Below are 23,757 nucleotides of genomic sequence, written 5' to 3'. Positions count from 1 at the left end.
CGAGGTGGGCTGTGTTGTATACCCTTTGCGTAGACTTACCTCGCAAGACATCTGAAGGAGCCTTCTGGAAATGATTTCGTGGTTGTATTTTCCGGCACAGTTGATCATGTACTACGCTACTGAATTGAGCCGCCGATTTGCGCAAACGTGCTTGGGCGTGGGTATATCGAATACAGGAAAACATCGCCGCCGTATATACCACCCACACCGAGCAACAAAGCTGAGTACTTTAATCGCAACTTGAGGGCTATAGCTTATTGCCCATACGACTATTCTACTATTCGACTAGATGGGCTGGAACGCCAAGCTCCCCGAAATGCCGTTTGCTACGGGTAGGACCGCGCTGCTGGCTTTACCCCTGCTCAATTTCTTAATTTCAGCAAGAGGAAATTCTTTTTACCCTTAGCCAACATACGACTGTGCCATCACAGCCATCGTAGCGCGTTCGCCGTCCTGCGGAAATCACTTGAGGCCGCTGTCACACGTGGTGCTCGCGAACCATGAATGCCCGGTTGCGCAGAACGAGGTTCAGCTTGGCGGCTTTGTATTACGGCGTCCCCGGCACCTCGACGGGATGGCCCGTCAACCATATTTCACTTATTGCTTAAATGAAACATGTCGCATTGCAGAAGGGTTGAAATCTGGGCCAGATGGTACATACTTGAACGAAAAAACCAGTCATGTGACATGGACATTGTGATAGTCCATGTCACATTGCCCGGTTGCTTCGCTTAGGTATGTGCATGTTTACCTCGCATTAACGTGGTTGTGCTATTGCTAACTTACTTTTCGGCTGGTATCTTCGTCGCTAAGTTCGCGCGGTCATGCGCGATACCGCTGGGCCTCTCCTGTCCTTCCATGCTGCCTTTGTGTATTTTCAGTCCTTTATCTGTTCCAGACATGTGCTGCATCACATGGCTGAGTATATGGGAAGAAAGCCACCGAATTGCGGCTTGACAGAGCTCCCGTCTGCCGAAAGTGCATCATATCGGCTGTACAAGCATATAGCGAACGGTACTTTCAGCTAATACAAAACTCGGCAGACACGCTTAAGGCTGCTTACATGTGGGAACGCGAAAACATTATAGTGGCTTTGGTGAAAGGTTTTTTTTTTTCTGAGCGTTCCTAGTCCGCGTGAGCACTCGCCTGCGTTTTAACTGCGCCCCAAGGTTCCTTTTCTATGCAAATGAGGGGGTTTTAGCTTTACTAGTACAATGTGAATAACGCCCACCATTAGCCATAAAGACGCGTTAAAGGGACACTAAAGCGAAACAATAAATCAGTTTGGACTAATGAAGCATTGTTTGAGAACCCTGCAGGCAGTCATTTCAAAAAAATAGTTTGTTAGATCAGAAAATGAAGGTCCAAATATCAGTATTTAAATTTCGCGCCGAAACCCCGGCGTCGGTACGTCAGCGTGACGTCAGGGATTCCAAAGTATGTTTTCGCATTTGGGCCGCGTTGGCTGAATAAAGGTTCCCGAAACTTGCCATGTTTAATATTTGGTTCCTTTGGAACACAATGTAGTCAATCTGTCTGTACCGCTATATATAATTAGTAGGCCCTAGAAGATGCCATCAAAATCCAAGACGTCACAGCCCCCAGGTGCGGGAACTTAAGTAGGCGTCGCCACCCGTATTTCGTTCTTGCGCTTTTTCTGGCTTACGAAACGTCTTATCGTTGTAAGAGTGGTGTTTTTGGTGCTGTAGAACGGTAATTTACTGATACAGAAGAAATCATTTTTCACTTTAGTGTCCCTTTAACACGCAAAAGAGAAATGAAGGAAGGTGTATCTCACAGGTAACCCTGCGAGATACCTCCTTTACTTGGCGAATAAGAAACCACGTCAAAGGGACTCGCGCAGAAAAGAAGCGCAAAATAAAGATTACTATAGTAAAATACAACTTAAAAAAGAAAAAGCGGCAGTTGGCAACCAAGGCACACGGACCGCGCGCGGTTGTGTTACTCCGCCAGCCAATCAGAAGCAAACAAAAAGTCGTCGTCATGCGGCCTTTTCAGGCGTCGTACTTGATACCCCCGCATCGTCTGCTGTTCTTGAATAGCCTTTTCATCGGCGGAAACAACTAGGTGTGCAACAGACATGGATAAAGTGTATGGAGTCTGAGCGTTTCACTCTTAAAATGTCTGCAGTACAGTTCATTTCACTGCTGAACCAGTTTTACTCATGAAACTTCACTTCCAACTGAAGTGAAACTTGACAATAAATAGTTGCAGCGAAGCAAGCATTTTATTTCAGTTCAATAAAGAATTAGTCTTTCGCCATTCCACTATAATAGGCGAGGCAAAACGCATAAAATTACGCGCTAATAAATTTATTTTTGTAGTTACCGGTTTATTTGGGTAACAGGAAAAGTTTTAAGTACGAATTATTTGCAGCCTCGTGGTGGAACAGTGGCTGGCGGTTATGAGGGCGTGCGCGGGGCTTTACTGCAGACTTAAGAGGAAGCTTTAGCTCGGGCCCAACTCCGACGCGGCCTATTCAAATACATGTAAAAACGCAAAAACGTTTTTCTGACATAACCCCTGAACAGATTTTAATGAAATTTGTTGCATTTGAGAGAGAAAGTTAAATTCCAGTGACTGTTGGAAGCGGAATTTTGATTTAGGGGTTGAATTTTGTTATAAGGATTTTAAAAAATTCAGACGTATGAAAAACATAGAAGCACGAAGTTTACAAATTAATAGCTTTGCATCAAGAACAGATATCGCGATTCTGTAAACGGCTCCATTAGACCATTCAAAGCGGACAAATTTGATATGTCAGTTTACATCTTACGTGAATTTGTTACGTTGTTTACGAGGGTTCTGCAAAAGTTGTAATTACACATTACTCCATATTTTGAGGTTCATGTGTAACATATCAATTTTGTCCGCTTTAGATGTGCTATCAGGTACAATTCACAGCATTGCGAGATCATTTTTTCTTGCCGAGTTACGGAGTTGTAAACTTGATAGTTTCGTTTTCTGAAAATTTGCGATTTTTACCAAATTTTTATAAAAAATTGACGACCTAAATCGAAAATTAGAAACCAACAGTCACTAGATTTTAAGTTTTTCTTTCAAATGCAGCAAACCCCGTCAAATTTGGTGCAGTGGTTACCGAGAAAAACGAATTCTCCTTTTACATGTATTTAGATAGGAGCACCCGAGCTGAAGCTTCCTCTTAAGTTGTGTCCGACTATTAGCCCCGAGAACGAACGACAGGGGCGCTGGGAGCGCCGCTCGCGTGACGTCAGGGCACGTACTCGTGCCTGTCGTCTGCTACAGTTCGGGCGTTGTCCGGGCGCTTTCTGCGGTGTTTTCGTTTGTTCGCCCTCATTCTCTCTGCTTGTATACTTATAGTGGTCGACTCAAATATATTTTTACGTCTTTGCGAACATTTATTCAAAGAGCTAATTTCGTAGACAACAATGCAGCTCTCAAAGGCAACGCTACAGTGCCAGCCGAAGGAGCGCAGACCAGCCCATTGCGGGTTAAAGAACCCCAGGTGGTCGTTAAAGAACCCCAGGTGGTCGTTAAAGAACCCCAGGTGGTCGAAATTTCCGGAGTCCTCCACCACGGCGTGCCTCATAATCAGAAAGTGGTTTTGGCACGTAAAACCCCATAATTTATATATATATATATATATATATATATATATATATATATATATATATATATATATATATATATATATATAATATGCAATAACAAATGGCGCATGGATATACAAAGTTAGCTATGGCGTTCGTGAGTACACGGGCGTATTCTGTAAGAGTCCACCTAGTGGACTGTCCAGTTCGGCCGCTACTGATTGGCTAGGGCCGCTCGTCTCCTTTCTTGTACAGCTGCATCCAATCAGCCGCGGCCAAAATGGACAATCCACTAGGTGGACTCTTACAGAATACCCTCCCAGGTTGAACAACGTGGAGAAAAAAAGTTCCTAGTTTTACAGTGTTAAATATGACGTTCTTGAATAACTGGTGGTCTACGATGGTGGCCGTCGAGGCGAGAAGGCGATTCCACTCACTGGAAGTGCGTGGTACAAATGCGTGCAAGAAAGCGTTGGATCTGCATAATGAAATGCCGACCTTATGAATGTGATTTAGTATGGGCAATACATACGGAGAAGGGGAAATAAGTTTGTTGCTTAACAGCGGGTGATGAAATGCCTTATAGAAAATAATAAAATAATAGAAAAATAATGGAAAAGACATTTAAACTACGATTACTTAGAGTTGAAGAGCCATATCGTGGACATGCGATAAAAGTAACGCTTATTGTCCGGTTTCGTTACTGACGGACAAATGCTGTTCCACAGGGAGCGGAAACGCGCACTTTGAATGCGGAAAGTGGTTTACAGCGCTTTTATTTTTGCGGCGCGGCCTCGATGTTGGCCTTGGCCGACGGCTCGGGCACGTTGGCGTCCGACATGACGGTCTCGTGCAGCCGCGTGTACGAGGGCCTCCGCAGGCGCAGGGGCGACATGGGCGCGACGGTGATGCTCAGCTCGTCGGCCCCCTTGGCGAGGGCGGCCTTCACGCCGCGTTGGTCCATGGTGTCCACAGGCACGCCGTCCACCATGAGCAGCACGTCGCCCGGGTAGAGGCGCTTGTTGGGCGTCGTCACCTGGACCTCTGTCGCCTGCAGTGGACGGCGCGTTGGCTGTTCTGCTCTGACCTCGCGCGAGTCTCGATTGGGGCGTTCGCAAAATAGGTTTAACGCTTACTGAACAGAACCCGACAGCATTGAAACAAATCGATCACCACCCCCGATCCCCTTGAGAGACAGAGAAAAAAAAATTGGAGGACGCTTAAGCTTCGCCTTCAAGAGTGGAACGCGATAGCGTTATCGCACCTCGTTCGCACCGCTCACTCATTCGCTCGGCATGCTCTTGACGAGACGAAGGGGCGAAGCGGGCGAGTGGCGTGCCACCTGCTGGGGCAGCGCCGTACGTTGCGAGGAGGGGGTCGTCTGTGTTTGCCGCAAGATGGCTCTGCGTGTGCGCCAAGCGCAGAAGAAATGTAGCGGAAACGTACTTCGCTACTCTCGTAACTGCGACTTCTGTAATTTACATGCTCATAATTACCTATATGCACCGCAGTATAACTTTCTATGGCACGTTTCTAAGGCAACAGCGCATTCACTAGAGGCGCTTTTGTCCCGCTTTGAACCATCGAACTCGTGGCTGAGTGGTAGCGTCTCCGACTCGCACTGCGGGGACCCTGGTTCGATTCCCACCCAGCCCATCTTGCAAGTTGTTTTTATTTATGAATTGCCTTCCGGGATTTCTCGCTCACGGCCAACGCCGCCGCACCGGCTTTTCTGCGACACGAGCTCCTTAAGGTATAAACCCCATGCACGCGATTTCTTGCGCGACAAGCGACGCGCCCGTGTCCTGAGATATGCACGTCTGAAATTTCAGCCCAATCCGTCTAATTACGGATGCGAGACGGCGGCACCCGCTATGAAGCTCCTCCCTAGTGTGACACAGCTGTTGCGTGTAACGCTCCGTCTGACAAGAATGCGCGGTGACAGGCGACGGTGATTACTTTTCGTTCTTGGCCACCGTTTCCACTCGTGGCCAGCGAAACCGAAGGGTGGCAGCTTGGCCGAGCTCCTTTTTGAATCAATGACCTGCAGAGTTGGTGAGAAAGCGCGGTGCCATAGTACACGTACTGTGTCGAAGCAACCAAATGCAGGATTACGATACTAGCTTTGCTTTTATTTATTTATTTATTTGACTTTCGGAGGCTCAAAGTCGTGCAAACGCTAAGCATGAAACAAAGGTGACAGCTGCCGGGCAGCAGCTTAGTTGCCAGTGGTTTTCCAGGGACGCTGTACCTTTCCGAAGTGTGTGATTTGAGGGCCCTGCATTGCTTACGCCTGAAAAACTGCTGTGAAATAGAAGGATGACTGTGAACTGGCGTGAGTGGTGCACTTCATTGGTGTATGCTGACGATCTTTTTATCCTTCGCGGCGGGCGGGGGGGGGGGGGGGGAGGCTGCGATCGCCAGAATGTGAAGACGTGTCCCACTTTGGCTCTTCGATGGTTTAAGCTTGTGTGGAACTATCATTCAACTTGGTAAAACACTGAGCAACGACACTGTGAGTACTTTCTGTGAGTGTGGGGTGCTTTTTCACGGCTCTAATTGACGTTTCTTTCCTGGCTACGAGGACACTATCGACGGCGACCTGCTGACCTTAGCCTAACCATGTCTGGGCCTATCCCGAGTGCGGCCTCGGCGCGGCCGGCCAGGCGAGCACTACATCATGTCGCCACCACAGCAACATTCGCACTCGAGTGGACCCAGCGCGGGAACTCCATGCTCACCTCAGCTTGGAGACGCCGAAAAGTTGAATAGCCCCTCCAAAATGCAGACAACGCGACGAGCGAAGCGCGCTGAGAGCGTCGAAACGCCGAGTGAACGCCGAGCTGCAGCCGAAGACTCCGTGGCGCATCCCTCGATGGTCGGGGGGTCATCAAGGTGCGTCCCTGCCATACCATTGAATATATCGAGGATCACTTGAGATGCGAGACGGCAACTATCCTAGAGGCACGTCTGCTCGGGAAGACAAACATGCTGCTGCTAACAGTTAACACGGATCTCCCCCAAACAGGCTCGTATTCGATTATGAGATCACAAGGGTGCTCGAGTACAGACCGAAGGTTATAGCTTGCTACAATTGTCACGGATTGGGACACATTGCCAAGTATTGCCCTTCAGACGAAGTTTGTAAGCAGTGTGGTAGAAAACACCCTGAAGACAACGAATGCAACGAAGAGCTATTCTGTGTCGCATGCCAGAAACAGGGCCACATATCGCTAAACTCAGCCTGTCCTAGCCGTGCACCGAAAGTCATTAAGAAAGTCCTGCAGAACATAGAAGAAGGTCAGAGGACAGTGACCTGGTCTGAAAAAGTGCTGGCGGGAACATCCACACAACACACGCTATCCGCTCACTATGAGCAACAAATAAAAGAACTAAGGAAAATCAACAGTTGAGAGCAATGCTGCAGCAAATACTCGCACGACTACCACCAGAGCAACGAGATACGCAACCACCGCCAACGCCACGGCAACGTGAATCAGAGACGCCGGCAGACCGAGAAAAACGCACGCGTTCTAACAGTCGGGTCGGGCGATCAATTAGTCGGAAAATCACGGCAAACTCTAGAAAGCTGCAACACTCAGGACCTGCACAAACTCAGCAGAACCAGGCACCGTCAGTGTCAAAACCACTAACGGCCCAAGACGGCGCATGCGCTGATGCTGAGCATCCTACGGCAGGAAAGACGCACTGAGACCCAGCGCCTCGAAAAGAACCTACGGGAGGAGTTTCAGACAGTAATAAGTGCAATACAAACTCAGATGCAGGCGATATTCACGGAAATTCAGAGAAATATTCAGAAGTAATGTGATGTACCTAAAAGGAGTAAGCCAGCAGATGAAGGATGACGGCACGGCCTATATGCATCCAATGGAACTGTCGAAGTTTTACGCAGAATGGATCCACACTAAGACAGCAAATTCAAAAGTTCATACCCCTTGTGCTTCAACAGGAGAGAAGGGGACCATGCACTATTCGAGGTTACCGAACCTTTCAGCAAGCTACGATACTACACCAGGGAAAAGGAAACCAACAAGCGCAAGACCAAGCTGCTCTTTTAGTTAGACATGATTGCACCGCAACCGAACTGCAAATACCAGATTTATGTAATGGTTTCGGAGAAATTGTGGCAGTAAATCTGTCCGCGCGGCCACCGGCCAATGGTTGCAGTCTCCACGTACTACAGACCACTATCGGGCAAGCACCGGAATGACTCCTACCAATGGCTTGGTAAGGTGCAGGCACAAGCCGGAGGCTTTCCCATTCTAGTGGGGGGAGACTTTAACGACAAGCATCAAACATGGGGCTACGTGAAAGCTGACCCGAGAGGACGCATACTGCACGACGCAATAGAAATGTCAACTCTAGACATATGCAACACACCAAAAACACCAATCCGCATAGGGCTACACGCGCGACAACAGGACACAACGCCCGATCTGACACTAGTCACTCCAGGGCTCATAAGACAATGGAACGTAGAATCGACGATATGGGGAAGCGACCATTTACCAATAATTAGAGAGTTTTAGAATAGGGGCCCCAAACGTTTTGGGGCCCCAACGAAATAGCGTCGAAGCCACTGCGCATGCGCAAGACGCAAACTGCGTTTGGGTTTTGCGTTGGGAATGCTGTTTCACCGATTTAGCGGGAGCCCATTAGCGGCCCCAAAAGCTTTGCGTCGGCAAACATGGCGGCACCCATCAAAGCGACGGCTCTAACCTAGCACAAAACTGGGTTCCATTCGCGGTAACGCGTGAAGTTCGCAAGCTAGGAGAAGTGACTGCGGTTATCGCTTTCCCTCAACTAGCGTGTGTAATGAAGATTGACTCATTAGACGCCGCTGATTTTGAATTCGATTGTGGATTTTATGGCTCGTAGGCCTAACACGCCTAAGCTTGGCTGGTGAAGGCTAGTAAAGTTGGTTTGCTCAAAACTAAGCGCAACTAATTGTTTGCTGCTTACAGAATAACCTCTAACTTGCAATTAAACGCGAATACACGCAAGTCGAAATTATTGTTCCTATCATAAAATGGTATGTTTTATTTAATTATTTCTAATAGCTTTTCTTTGACGCCGTAGTGGCGCTGTCAGCGCAAGACGCTATCCGCAAACGTAAAACACTATTATAAAACTCTTCACTCCTACGTGCCCCAACGCGAACACCCGCAAAGCTCTTTGGGGCCCCAAACTATTGGAGCCCCTATTCTAAAACTCTCTATTATCACGCTCAATCGCAAAAAGATCAGAGAGGAGAGAAGCGGTGTTTCTTGACTGGAAAAAATTTCGAATGGCCACAGGGGACTCTTTTGCGGACTTTGAACAATTCAGCGATATGATAGCGGAGGCACGGCCGGAGGCCAGAGACACTATCCCATGCGATGACACTACAACTCACATGGATATGCACCTTGTAAATCTATGGTGGAAGGTCAACCACCTCACACAGCAATACCGGTATAAAGGAAAGCGTCACAAAGATCTAATGCGCCTTAAACATCAATACGGACTCGTCAAGGAATACCAACAACTCGAAGCAGACACGTGGTACAATACGTGCGCGAAGCTTGGCCGGGAAACCGGTTTAAAAAGGCTATGGCAGGTTTTAAGGAGCCTGCTTGGGAGCAAGAAAGACGCGCCTCCTCTCGCGGAGCTCTTTTTGCGAGAAGAGCCTGCCGTGCTTGAGGAACGCGTCATCCACACTTTCCACATGCTGCCGAGGCGCCTCCGGAACCGCTGCCTTGTGCCACGATAGACAATGCGAAAGAGGAGCTAGGCACGCCCTTTACGCTGAGTAAAATCGTAGCGGCCCCTGCACGAGGCAAAACGAAGTCAGCTCCCGGGCACGGTGGAGTGACTTGGCAGGAACTTCGTAACCTAGGCAATGAAGCTCAAGAACAGCTCTTAACAATTGTCAATAAATCCTGGGAATCCGGAATAGTGCCAGATTCACTAAAACTGTCTCTCATCTACCCTATACCGAAGCCGGGCAAGGACCACACGAAACCAGCTAACCTACGCCTCATAGCTCTAACGCCATCGAATATGTACGACCGGGTTTGCATCCTGCGCAGGCAGGTTTTCGGCCTAACATGGGCACACATGACTGCCTCTGGTTGCTCCGCAGAGTGATCAACCGTAAGTCTCGCAAACAGATGCCTGACTATATTCTTGCAGTCGATATGCGTAAAGCATGCGGTAACGTGAAACAGGAGGCCATCTTACAGAAATTGGCATCCAGGTACCCTAGCAAAAGAACATACAATTGTATCCGTAGCTTCCTCCAAAGCAGACCAATCCAGCTCCATGGCAAAGTACCGGGATTGAGTCCGAATACCTACTGCTTGGATAGGGGAGTGCCCCAAGGCTCCATCCTCGGACTTATGCTATTAAATCTGGCCATGACACGGGTGGCAGAGAATCTTGAGCGTGACACTTCGGCCCGCTTTACTATTTACGCCGACGATATAACAATATGGATGGAAGTGGTGGATTATTCCGACATGCAGAGCATGCAAACTGAACTGCAAGCAACGATCCTGAGCCTTAGCAACACTTTAGACAACCTCGGACTGTAACTCTCGCCAGAGAAGATGGAATTGATCAGCGTAGACGGAAAGAAAGCGACCAACGTAGCAAGCAGATCACTTTACACATCGGCCAAAGGGATATTACGTCGATCAATGGACAAATTAGGATCCTTGGAGCACAGATTGCTAGCTGTAACAGCCCCCAGCTATGGATTCGCACACTAAAGCAAAAATGAAGTTGGCAGGATTCTTTACGGGGCACCCGTGTACGAATCCTCTGAACGAGACCTCGGCGACATCGAAAAGTTACACAGGACCATCCTCCGTACGATCACTGGGCTACCGAAGCACACGAGGAACGAGGACCTGCTCAAGCTCGTAATGATTCCACTCATACTGGACATAATGAAGCACGAATTCGAATGCGATCCAGGTTGGAAAACACGACTCAAAGAAAACGGATCATGTCATGGGATAAAGAAGTCCGTGCGAAGCCAAAGCCCGCGGAAGCGACCATAACCCCGCCATGGGAAGCACCACTGGGCATACGGAGGCAACAACGCCCTATCGTCAGACGAAATGTGGAAGCTAGAAAAATATTTGGAAAGAGATTGGTACTAAGAATGCCGCAGCACACCATTAACATCTACACGGACGCTGCAATCACAAACGACATAGCAAGCATGGCCTGTGTTAGCACATCTGCATCCCAACACAATGGCTATCACACATGTCAGCTTCCCGGAGGTGCAACCTTGCACGCTGAACTCTTAGCTATATGGGGAGCGGTCAACACCATTCCCATTGACATGGGAGACATTGTAGAGCAGAGGGTGCGATAATTATCGGTGCTGAGGTTAGAAGAGTGACGAGACGAGAGAAGGCGGCGGCTTCTGCAATACCCCACGAGAATTGTACTCCTTTCTTCAAGAGATTAGTTAGGGGCCTAGCAATTGTCGCAAAATCTGGAACAAACGACGAAAGTACGAGCACAGCCCTACAAAACTTCGTACGTCTGCGGCTGTCTTCGGAACCGGAAACTGGGACAGCGCGAGTTTTGTCGGGATCAGGCTGTACTCCGGAAGCGTCAACGAGATGGCCCAGAAGAGTAATTTGTCGGGGGTCAAAACGACATTTGGACGAGTTAAGTTGCAGCTTCGCCTTTCGAAATACATCAAGTATACTTGTGAGACGCTCAAGGTGAGTGTCGAACGTTGGCGAGAAGACGATGACAGTCGTCGAGGTAGCAGAGGCATGTGGACCATTTGAAACCTTGGAGCAAGGAGTCCGTCATACGCTCGAAGGTGGCAGCGGCGTTACATAATCCAAACGGCATTACATTAATTTGGTATAGGCCATCAGGTGTGATGAACGCGGTTTTTTCTCTGTCCATATCGTCAACAGCAATCTGCCAGTATCCCGAGCGAAGATCAACAGACGAGAAATAGCTGGAACCGTGCAGGCAGTCAAGGGCGTCGTCTATACGTGGGAGCGGGCAGACGTCCTTTGTAATGTTGTTCAGGTGACGGTAGTCTACACAGAAGCGCCACGTGCCGTCCTTCTTAACCAACACCACAGGTGACGCCCAGGGACTCGATGAAGGCTCAATGATGTTTTTACCGAGCATTTTGTTCACTTTATCTTGAATTACTCGGCGTACCGACGCAGAAACTCGATACGGTCGTCGGTGAATGGGCGCAGCATCGCCAGTAAGAATCCGATGCTTGACCGCGAGCGCCTGGCCTATAGGGCGATCGTCGAAGTCGAAAATATCGCGGTAGGACGATAATACTTCGCAAAGGTGTTCAGCCTGCGTAGAGGACAGGTCCGTCGCAACCATTTTCTTTAAGGTGGGATCGACGCTCGAGGCTGGCGCGAGGGGCATGCTTAACTCACGAGAACCATCGGTCGATAACGCTGCCACGTATTGGTCGCCGCGACAATCAATGGTGGCAAGGCAAATACCTTGCGGTAGAATTTGCTTTGCCAATCCAAAGTTAGCGACAGGCATGCGAGTGCGGTTCGCAGTAATAGTAAGTATACTGTGAGGCACGGTGACGTCATACTGTATTGGGATGTCGGGCAGAGGAGTGACGAGGTACTCGCCATCAGGAACTGGTGGGAAAGAGAACAGTTCAATGTAGGCTATGGACTTTGGCGGCAGGCGAAGAAAGCCGGTGGGGCGTAAGCGGCAGTGGGGTGCGTCAGAAGGTTCTGCGAGCATCGGCAACTCAAGGCGAAGGGTACTGGAAGAGCAGTCAATAAGAGCAGAATGGGCGGAGAGAAAATCGAGGCCGAGAATGAGGTCGTGGGGGCAGTGATCAATTACGGTGAAGAGGACAGGAGTGTGGCGGCCGGCGATGCTGACGCGTGCCGTACACATGCCGATGATAGGCACAGTACCGCCATCCGCAACGCGGACGACGCGTGCCGACGCTGGGGTGAGGAGCTCGTTCAGACGTCGTCGGAAGGCAGCACTCATAATAGAAAGATGTGCTCCTGTATCGATGACTGCCATGACAGGATAGCCGTCAACGTCAAGAAAGTTTCGGTTAGCGGGTAACGTGAGCAGAGGATTTGAGGGCAGGGTCGACAACGCAGCTTCAGCTCCAGAAGCTGCAGTGCCTAGTTTTCCGGCTGGATCCGGGAGGCGATAGGCGGCGAAGAGAAGCGACGGGGTTGGGGCGAACGAGACTGATGGCGTCGAGGTGAGGGCGAGCGGCTGTAGCGAAGGTTCCGAGCAGGAGCATCAGCGGCAGTGGATTCATGGCGGGTGGTATTGGCCTCGAGCTCCACCACTGGAAAAGCTGGCGCCACCGTCGGCGTGACGTGCTAGGAGGGATCACGTGGACATAGCGGCCGCGTCGGCTGCTTCGGGCGCGCCGAAGCGAGCTGAAAACGAGTTTAAATTCCCTCGTGCGCTGCGGTCCTCATTTAGTGGCGAAATTTTCCCGCTTCGAGTGTCTCCTCTACAACGCTTGAAAGCACTACAATAGGTAGTGGCTGCCTTTGAAGGCGCGCAACATGGTAGGCTACTGCTCGGTGCCGCAGGGCCGGACGCACGTAACGGAGGCCGGTGTCAGCCTTATTCACACGTAGCCGCAGGACAAGAAGCTGCGTGAAGCTTGGCTCGCGAAACATAAAACCGGCAGTCATCGGCTACAACTCGGGTATGCAGCAAGCACAGACGCGAGGAAGATTTCTGCAACGGCGCCCAGTCTGCGATGTTCTGAAAACGCGCACTGAGACGCTCGCCCGAGTCCGCTGCCCGACTAATGTCATGACGGTTTGGTCTATGAACTTGTCGATGCTATAGATACTGGCAATTTCAGTGGAGTGGGAAGGCAGCGGTAAGAAGCACATTTAAAAAAAAAGCATGGCATATGGTCATATTTGTGTTATGAATAAATGCACTGGATTACAAAAAAGGAGCAGCGGGAAATTGCACGCTGAGAACACCGATAAACATACAGTGCGACGCAACTCGAGAAATAGTATTGAAAGGTCAAAGAATTTAAAAGAAAAAAAAATATTGAATCGTCGCGACGGCACATCAGGCGTCGAAGTGTCTACAATGAAATTATTTTTGAACAGCTGTGATAGCGCCCACGCAACAATGGTTGCTTGTATACTGTCAAATGCTCATATTCTGCGGCCTAAAGCTCATGGCACGGTGCGAAAACGCGCGCGCGGAGAAAGCGAAACAGTGCGCGGACAAGCATGCAGACGCGCAGTCGGTCGCTGCGAATCTGCGCGATCGCTGCATTGAGGCTTCGTTCTATTACACTCCATTTAGTTATACAAACACTATAAGAACATATTTCACATAGTTTGCTCTCAGCGTTTACCTACCTTTCACGCAAGAAGCCGGTTCGGGAGACTCCATCGCGGCGACCGCGCGCAGTGGCGTTCACTGTACGTATTCGGAAAAGAGATAGCGTCTGTAAACGATTGTGTGCTTTCAGTTTGCCCAAGATTATAATTTAGACAGTAAGAAACTTATCTCGTTTCGAAAGTACTTATAGAAATGTCCGGGAGAGCTCGCGCGTGGTGTTTTCAGTGAGCGCTGACAGCAAAACCTATGAGGAGCGCGCCACGTGATCCCTCATACTACGCCAGCGAGGCGCTTCCGATAGATGGCGACTCCGTAACTCCTCGCCGCCAATAGGGAACGGAAGGTCCAAAGGTGCGGGAATAAGCGGCGGCGTATGTCCGAGGAGGTGGTGGCCATCGGTTGCGGCAGTGACGAGCGACGTGGCCGATGCGACAGCAGTGGAAGCAGATCGGCCGGTCATCAGGGGTACGCCAATCGGACGGGTTGCGGCGAGATGTGGCGGAAAAGGACTGCCGAGGACGAGGAGGGCCGCTAGAGAACTGGGGAACGCTGGGTTGAGACGTGGAACACACGGAGTTCAGACCCATGTTCTCAAATTCCTGGCGGACGACGGCCTGAATCATCGCAATGATGGTTGCTGGCGGATCGGGAGGCGTCGTGGAGAAAGCGGGCGAACAAGCGGCCTCGAGTTCGCGGCGAACAATACGGGTGACGTCGTCACAGGTGGTGGTCTGACGTGGTCGACCCTCACATGTCGACGTAGCAGCAATGTTGGGTAGCCGCGTGATGTGGTGGGTGATACGGCGGCTCTTAGCTTGTTCGAGGCGACGACATTCTTTGATGATGGCGTCGATAGTCGAGACGTTGCCGAAAACAAGCAAATTGAAAGCGTCGTCGACGATGCCTTTTAGAACATGTGACACTTTATCTGCTTCGGACATAGCATCGTCAGCTTTGCGGCATAGAGCCAAGACGTCGAGGATGTAGGAAACGTACAGCTCCGTAGATGACTGAACACGAGACGCAAGATCCTTTCTCGCGGCAGCCTTGCGCCCAATGGGGTCGCCGAACAGTTCCCGTAGCTTCTCTTTGAAACTGTCCCAACTGGTTATCTCGTCGTCATACGTTTGGTGCCACACGCGTGGGGTGCCGCCGAGATAAAAGATGACATTGGCGAGCATAATCGTTGGGTCCCACTTGTTATTAGCACTGGCGTGTTCATATAGCTTGATCCAGTCGTCAACACCCTGTCCCTCCAGGCCAGAGAACACACCTGGGTCGCGATGTGGGGCGACCGTGACGATTGGAGCAGTGGGACAAGCCGAAGCCGTTGCAGAGGTGGGCGCGTCACCGGGAGGCATGGTGACAAGCTCGGTGTGCCGACCACTTCGGAGTTCCGTGGTGAGGACGGGGATCGCTGACCTCCACCAGAATGTTACGTGTGGAAAGACACAGACGAAAAAGGCTATTTACGCGCTATTTACACTGGAGCCAGGCAGCCAGGCTGACAATCGCTCGTGCCAAGGACACCGACCAACTTCTTCGTCGTTCTCGCGGCGGCTCGTCTCTTGAGCGTCGCTCGATTATATCGTAATAATATATACAGGGTGTCCCAATTAACTACCATGCACCAATACTTTTAAAAACAGCAATGCGTTACTCGAATTCTGAACTGAAACTTGCAGCGCAAACAGCTAAGACGGACCATAAGAGGAGAATACGACACACACTGGCCCTGACTAACGACTTCTTTATTTCTTTGTCGTCGATGCATACATAGACCCTAGGCCACACAATTACATTGCAGAGGTCTGACAAATTATCGCATACGCAAACGTAGAAAGTCAAATTCAGATGGGTGCAGGTACAAAGATGTGTCACTGGTGCAATTATCGCATTTTTTTATGTGGTAGGCCTCTAAGGCAAGCCACGCATGCTCATGCTTGCTTTTGCCAAGAATCGACGTCCCATCAAGTCGCGCCTCACAATTGTTGCAAGAGTTTATATGCTCAACAAGGTGCGCTCCTTTATCTACGTGTGTTTGCGCTGTAAGTTTAAGTTCAGAATTATGTGCCAACTAGGCTCAAATGAAGTTTTAGTGCGTTACTCGAAGAAAATCTAGTGCATATTGTTTCCAGTACAGTGGAGTAGCTGCCAGTATTTTTTTCGTTACTGAGATTTAATTAGGCAAACATAATTATCTAACTCGAGACATACTGTCATAATTACCAAAGTGTCAATGACGAATTTGTAGGCACAGTCAAGGGACATCTAACTGCGGTGTTTTCAGGGACCTACTAAATGCGCACAATTTTTTTTCCCGACTGACAAATAAACCCTGCGAAATGTGGCGAATATCACGTGACTACGTACGGACCCGGTGTTTATCACTGGGTTAATCCCGACGGTTCATTAAACGACGACTTAGTAGGCTGCCGGGTCCTCGATACGCAGTCGTTGCTTGCGCTCGGCTGCATGAGCCTGTTCTTGTGCCCGGGCTGCAACATCGGGACGGCGTAGGCGAGCTCGTTCTCGGTTCTGCTCGCGGCGTTGCTGATTGAAAGCTGCCTGCTCCTCAGCAGTACGTATCGCGCGTGGCCTACCCATTTCGGAGCCGGAGAGAAACTGCAGCGCGCCCGCACGGCAGCGACGGAGAGCAACGACGCCTCTACTGGTGCAGCCAATCGCGCGCCTCTCCTTCACTTTTTTCATACATTCGCATGGGGTTGCGCCGGGGGAGTTTTCGGCGTACATGCGACAGATGGACGGACGGACGAATTGGCTAGCCATATATAGCTTTGTTGTAAAACATCATGATCAAGCTAGTAACACGTTGCGTGTGGTGTTGGAAACAAGCTGTGATAGCTGTTGTCTTAGAGATAAAGTGCACGGATGGTTCTTTTATTTTGTCATAAAACCTTTCCCCACAAAAGCGAATCGACAACGTCAGTGCAAATGTTCAAAGGTGCGTTTTGTTTCGTCCCAGTCGCTATGTCTTTCTCTAATAAGCAGAAGATAAAAATGGTCCTTGCCTTGGGAATCTGCAAATGACAAGAGGAAGGCCCCAAATATATAACACTCATTAAAGTGTGGCGGAGGACCAAACGCGACGACTATCATCAGAAATGATGAAAAACTGAGACAGACCGGCAGCTTCAAGAAACAGTGGCGTAGGACTCCATCTCTGAGTCCTAGCCTACGTACGGATGTTCTAGCATTTATGGCCTGTAATGGTTGGGGTCGGGCATGAAATAGATGATATCTGGCCCATGCCGTCGTCCAACTCACACGCCGAGGACGTTGTTGAAAGCAGCGACTTGTTCTCATCGAGAACGCGGAATATGGGATTTATTTACTGTACCTACATGAGAACGTTACAGTTCATCAGTTAACATGACTGAAAAAGGAATGCACACTCAGCAGCCGCGCAACAGCTGCTTATAAACACACTATACTCCATAGATCCCTATGTGAGGGAAAACGTCCGTTCAACCGTCGACCAATTCGGAGCGTCCAAAGTCGTAGCCGACCAAAACCCTCTAGAGAACTCTAGCCGACCCGCCTTTGAGGGGGAGGATTTACATACTCACTTCCGCACAGGCTTCACTGATCACACCGAGGTGAGAGGGTTCTCGCAGACAGGGATCCTGCACCGAGCAGGCGCCTCTTAATCTCGCAGACAGTGGCTGCCGCGTCTGTCCATTGACTGACGACTTCTAAAGCCCGTGAAACGGCGCCACAAAACTTATTCCAGGAGTTCCCCCGCTCCAATCATACCGTGACGGTGACGGCGAATCCACTAACAATACCTGGTCCGCCGACTGCGTGCAGACATAGCGGCGCCGTTCGGTTGGGGACTGTCGTATTGTCGTCCTTACAAAGCGAGTCGTCGCAGTAGACATGATGGCGCCGATCGGCTGCTGACTCGGCGCATTGTTGTTTTCCCAAAACGAGTCATCGCTGCGGGCCGGGCAGGATTGGATGGTCGCTTCTCTACTAGTTCACCAGCCCCGCAGCTGCAGCGGGCTTGGGAAAATTTTGCAGGTCGGCACCCCTGCAGGCCGTTCGTAACAGCTCCTCCATGGCCCGGAAAGTCTCGACTAGCCAGTGCTGATAACCATTGGGCAGGAAGAAAATGGCTGGTGGCAAGGTGAGGATGCCTTGGCTTGCAGCGACCAGCTGTGAAATGATGACACCGTCCCAAAACATCCAACAAGGACAGGCAACCGCAAAACGAACCCCACAACATGGTTCTACACCGAGATGACGTATCTTGGATATCACTTTAGATCCGCTAGGCTTCAAAGAAAACATAAGTGCAGAGACAACAAATGCTGCATTTTTCTACGCCAATTTTTGAAGGAATTTCGTGCTGACAAATTGAGCAATCATGGAAGGAAGCCTGCTAAATGAGAGGGGATGTTCTTGGCTTAACAAAATTAACAATAGCAACCCCAAAATTTAGGTGGGATCCATAAATTTTGGATCCCTAAACGTAGAATTCAAAGTAGCCTGCTCAAACTATCCGCTTTGCTATGCAACTTTCCCTTCTTATATCTAACGGAGAAGCTGTACTCATGGAGATTGAGGCTCCATCGGAGCAAGCGGCCATTTTTGTGTGACATTTGATTGAGCCACGTCAGAGGACAGTGGTCGGTCTCGAAGATGAATCTCTCTCCGTACAAGTAACATGACAACTTCTGGGCTGCCCAAACCAAACAAGCACATTCCTTCTCTGAAGCGCTGTAGGCTTCCTCTCTTACAGTTAGTTTACGGCTGGCATAGAGGATAGGATGTTCCTCATCATCGGCGCCAACCTGACTAAATACCACGCCCATGCCCCTGTCGCTTGCGTTGCACTGAACTATGAATTCCCTTGCGTAGTCCGATGCGCGAAGCACAGGACGAGAAACGATAAGAGTTTTCAAATTTTGGAAAGCGTTCTCTTTGTCCTTATCCCAGTGCACGCTATTCGGTGCTCCTTTTCTGAAGGCGTCTGTTAGAGGAGTTGCTATTTGCGAGTAATTCGGAATGTACCGTTTATAGTACTCAACAAGTCCCAAACATGAACGAAGGGCTGTTTTCGTGCGCGGCTGGGAAAAATCTCCAATCGTAGCTGTTTTCAGCTCCGCCGGCCGTCTCGTGCCCTGACCGACAACATGGCCCAGATAAGTAACCTGCGAGCATCCAAACCTACACTTTTCCGCTTTCATCGTTAAGCCGGCTTCCCTCAACCGTGAGAACACCTGTTTGAGGTGCAATACGTGCTGTTCCCAGCTGTCCGAAAAAATTGCTACATCATCAAGATATGGCAAGGCGAACTCCTGCAAGTCCTTTAGGACAATATCCATTAACTTAGAGAAGCTAAACGGCGCGTTCTTCAGCCCGAAGCTGAGTGCGAGAGGGCGAAAAGGGCGTACAGGTGAGTTAAATGCGGCATAGCAACTGGCACTTTCTGAAAGGGGAACTTGCCTGTATTCCCGCACGAGATCTATAGTTGAAATGTATTTAGCAGCACTAACTCTTTCGATTCGTTCCTCAATGCTGGATATAGGGTACAGCTGATCCCTAGCGATGGCATTTAACTTCCTGTAGTCAATACACGGACGAGGCACCTTATTAGAGGTTTCTACAAGTATTAGCGGCGACGTGTAGTCACTCTCAGCGGGCTCAATAACTCCAAATTCCAGCATGCGCTGTATCTCTGCCTCCATAATTTCTCTCTCGTGGAGACACCCTGTAAGGCATTGATCTTGCGGGTTCAGTTGATGTCAGCTCTATTTCATGCGTTATTAGTTCGGTTCTACCTGGCCGATCGCTGAATCTGTCGAGATATTCCCCTAACATCCCTTTTAGCTCATCTAGCTTCTCGGGTCTAAGAGCGTGCGAGCTTACCGAATCTTTTGCCACTTCAAGACTGATTTCAGAGTTGGTGGTTGCCTTATGCTCATTAAACTCTGTACTAGTGTCATCCTGCCCCTTACTCTGCTCCGCTCAACGTACGGCTTCATCAAAGTACAGCGGTATATCCTCGCCTCCTTCCTGCCACCGGGCATATTCAGAGCAGAGTTAGTATCTGGAAGCTTGTGCAACACTAACGGGCCCGTCCCAGTGAACTTCAGGCTTGTTCTTTCTTGAAGGTTTGAGGATTATTGCCTGGTCTCCGGCGTTAAACGTACGAAGCCTCGCATTCTTGTCGTAATAGAATTTGGCGTTTTTTTTGAGCTACTCCCATGTTCTTTTCGACTAATTGAGTTGAACTTCGCCGTTCTAGCAGATTTAGCAAGTATTCTACCTCTGTTGGACTCTCTCTTTCCTCCCACATCTCTCTCAACATTCTCAGTGGAGAACGGAGTGTCCTTCCATACACTAGTTCTGCTGGCGAGAACCCGGTAGCCTCATGAGGAACCGTTCGCAATGCAAACAAAGTGGCCGAAAGACAATTATCCCAGTCCTCCATGTGTTCGTAACAGAGCGCCCGCAAAACTCGCTTAAGCACTGAGTGCCACCTCTCTACATTATTTGACTGAGGGTGATAGACGAAACTGTGTATCAACTTTACCCCACACTTTTGTAAGAATGTGGAAGTCAGTGCGCTGGTGAATACTGACCCTTGATCCGCCTGAATTTCGGCTGAAAACGGAACTCGTGCGAATACTGTCAAAAGCGCGTCTACTACTTCGGGGAGCTGAGCTCTTTCAGAGGGATTGCTTCTGGAAACTTTGTAGCCGGTCGGACACAGCATGGTAAACAAGTACCGGTAACCCGACCTTGTCTTTGGTAGAGGCCCTACCCTGTCTATCACAAGTCGTCTGAAAGTTTCTGTTATTAAGGGCACTACCTTTAGTGGAGCTTTTCATGTTTCTCCTGGTTTACCCGAGCGCTGGCAGGCGTCGCATGATCTTACAAAGTTTTCTACGTCTTTGAAACAGCCAGGCCAGTAGTAATACATAAGCAATCTTTCCTTCGATTTGTTTATGGATAGGTGGCCAGACCACCCATTTCCATGACAGAAACTCGAAAGGTCCTCCTTGTACTTAGTAGGTACGACTAACGTCCAGAATCCTACTCTTTCGGTCTCTGTAGTGCCGATACAATACTCCTCTCTCTAGTATCGTCACGTTGCGCCTAGCAATGCCTTCTTTAGCTGCGTGATATAATTTAGCTAAGCTGTCATCATTCTTTTGATCGGCTGCCAGTGACTCTCTGTCCACACGTAAGAGCTGCAAAGTTCTTTGAGGCCGTTGATAGTAACGACCCTGTCTTGCTTGCGAGTGCGTCAGCGAGCTCTTATTCCTGTAGACGTGAACTTTGACACCCTAGTGATCCGCTGTCATTGAGCTGGTGAGCTGGCAGGCTTTCCTCAACCGTTTTTTCGTCCCTCGAGCCTAGCTCGGATTCGGTTACTGAAGTTACCTCTTTTGCTACTTCCGCTGAAGCAGCTTTTGCATTTTCAGCCGAAAGCGACGCGATTTTACGAGCTTGCCCTCGCGTCAACGCCTGTACTACGCCCTCTCCCAGTTTAAGCCCCTTGTCAAGCAGTAACGGATCCGACCCATTCGAAAAAAAAAAAAATGTAAGGGTACTGCAGCAACAAACATTTGGAAACTACAGCCTCGTTCACGAGCTCCCCGAAGGGTCCACTGATTTTGACTTTGGCAATGGGCAGACACACGCTGTGTTCTACAACCTGTTTGATCCGTGCTACTTCTCTAGTGAAGTCATCTATCGTCACGTAAGACGGATGGACAATGTCCATAGTGGCGGCACTGTCTCGCAGCACACGCCATGGTTTGTCATTATCTTGCAGGTCGTGAAGATATGGGCTTAAAAGTTCCATATTCCCGTCTTTTTCATCGACGTAGGAGAAAACTACGCTCGGCTTCCCGCAGTTTACAGCGATATGTCCGAGGTCGTGGCACTTATAGCAGCGGATCGGTATAACAGATTCGAACTTTATTTTCAGCTCTTGCACGGGGGTTTCCCCGTTTGATTTGTCCTCGCTCTTTTCTGAGGGCTTTTCCTCCACGTCTACAGGCTCCACTCGTCTAGTCTGCGAACCCTTTTTGGATGGAAGTGGTTTCCGCGGTCCATTTCGACCGTCCCAATTTCCGTCCTCGGCGTTCAGCTTTCTACGCGTTGCGTACTTTTCGGCTAATTCAGCCGCCATTTCCACAGTGTTTACATTACCTGTCTTGCACCTACAGCTTCACAGATTGTGGGATGCTTTTGTAAAACTGCTCTAGACACATGCATTCAACAATGATGTCTCTACTCTCCTGCGCTTCCGCGCTTTTCAACCATTCGACTAGGTTGGCCTTTAAGCTATATGCGAACTCCGGATATACCTCGCTATCCTTCTTGCCTGTGCTTCTAAACCTCTGCCAAAAAGCTGAAAAACTTCGGCTGAAAGACGGTACTTTTTCAAAAGACTAGCCTTAACCTTTGCATAATCATATGCATCCTGCGCACTGAGTCTAGCGATTATTTCCGCAGCCTCACACGGCAACATAGACAGCAACCGCTATGGCCATATACTCGGACCGAAGTTCATCTCCTCGCAAGTCCTTTCAAAATTTCCTAGGAAAAAGCCTATGTCGTTCCCCACCTCGAATGGCTTTAAAAGCCTGTCCATGCGGCATGATTCTGCCTCACTTGATCGTCCCAGAGCCCCTTCACTTCCTTGAGACAACTCCAGACGTTTTCTTTCAAGCTAAAGTTGCATTTTTCTCAACTCGCGTTCTTCTCTGCCCCGTTCTCTCTCTGTCCCGTTTCTCTCTTTTCCTAAGAAGTTGTGGCCCAATTTCAATTTCCTCCTCACTGGCCTTTTCGGAAGTCAGCTTCAATAATTCCCATTTTAGCATTTCCTTGTGTACCTCTAGGCCCAGTTCCTCACCAACAATCAACAATTCGTCTCTCAGCAGTGTCCTTAACTCCATGATTGCTGCTTTACTGCCTTGGTCCTGCTCGCAAAACATACCTAGGTAAACCCAACCTAGCTAACAATCAACAATCCAGTTTCCATATTGTTCTAAACAGAACAGCCACAAAATGAAGCCTAGAGAGTCAAAGCAAGAACCAAGCACTCACCGCAGACACAGAACCACGTCGCAAAGTCCATTTCACCGCTGTCAGCCAGTTGTGATGGTTGGGATCGGGCATGAAATAGATGTTAGCTGGCCAATGCCGTCGCCCAACTCATCCACGCTGAGGACGTTGTTGGAAGGAGAGACTTGTTCTCATCGAGAACGAGGAATATAGGATTTATTTACAATATCTACATGAGAACGTTACAGTTCATCAGTCTAACAGGACTGAAAGAGGAATGCACACTCAGCAGCCGCGCGACAGCTGCTTATAAACACTCTGTCCTCCATAAATCCCTATGTGAGGGAAAACGTCCGTTCAACCGTCGACCAATTCGAGCGTTCAAAGTCATCGTAGCCGCCTCGCCTTTGAGGGGGAAGGTTTACGCACTCACTTCCGCACAGGTTTCACTGACCACAACGAGGTGACAGGGTTCTCGCAGACACGGGTCCTGCCCCGAGCAGGCGCCTCTTGATCCCGCAGTCCGTGGCCGCCGCTTCTGTCCATTGACTGACGACTTCTAAGGCCCGTGAGACGGCGCCACAAAACTTCTTATTCCAGGAGTTCCTCCGCCCCAATAATACCGTGACGGTGACGGCGAATCCACTATCAATACCTTGTCCGCCGACTGCGTGCAGACATAGCGGCGCCGTTCGGTTGGGGACTGTCGTATTGTCGTCCTTACAAAGCGAGT

The 23,757-nt window shown here is 49.5% G+C and overlaps 1 protein-coding gene across 1 annotated transcript in view; it reads right to left on the bottom strand.

The window, feature by feature from the left end:
- Nucleotides 1-4,360: 4,360 nt before the first annotated feature.
- LOC126527428 (uncharacterized) overlaps nucleotides 4,361-23,757 on the bottom strand; it is a 100,570-nt gene continuing 81,173 nt past the window's right edge. Inside the window, exon 3 of the mRNA XM_055068742.1 lies at nucleotides 4,361-4,644. Coding sequence (XP_054924717.1) covers nucleotides 4,369-4,644 — 276 coding nt within the window. The 3' untranslated portion in view covers nucleotides 4,361-4,368. The remainder of the gene's footprint in view (nucleotides 4,645-23,757) is intronic.

Source organism: Dermacentor andersoni, chromosome 9, assembly GCF_023375885.2.
Source record: "Dermacentor andersoni chromosome 9, qqDerAnde1_hic_scaffold, whole genome shotgun sequence".
NCBI lineage: Eukaryota > Metazoa > Arthropoda > Arachnida > Ixodida > Ixodidae > Dermacentor > Dermacentor andersoni.
Note: the sequence above shows the minus strand (reverse complement) of the source record. Positions and strands in the feature narration are given on the sequence as shown.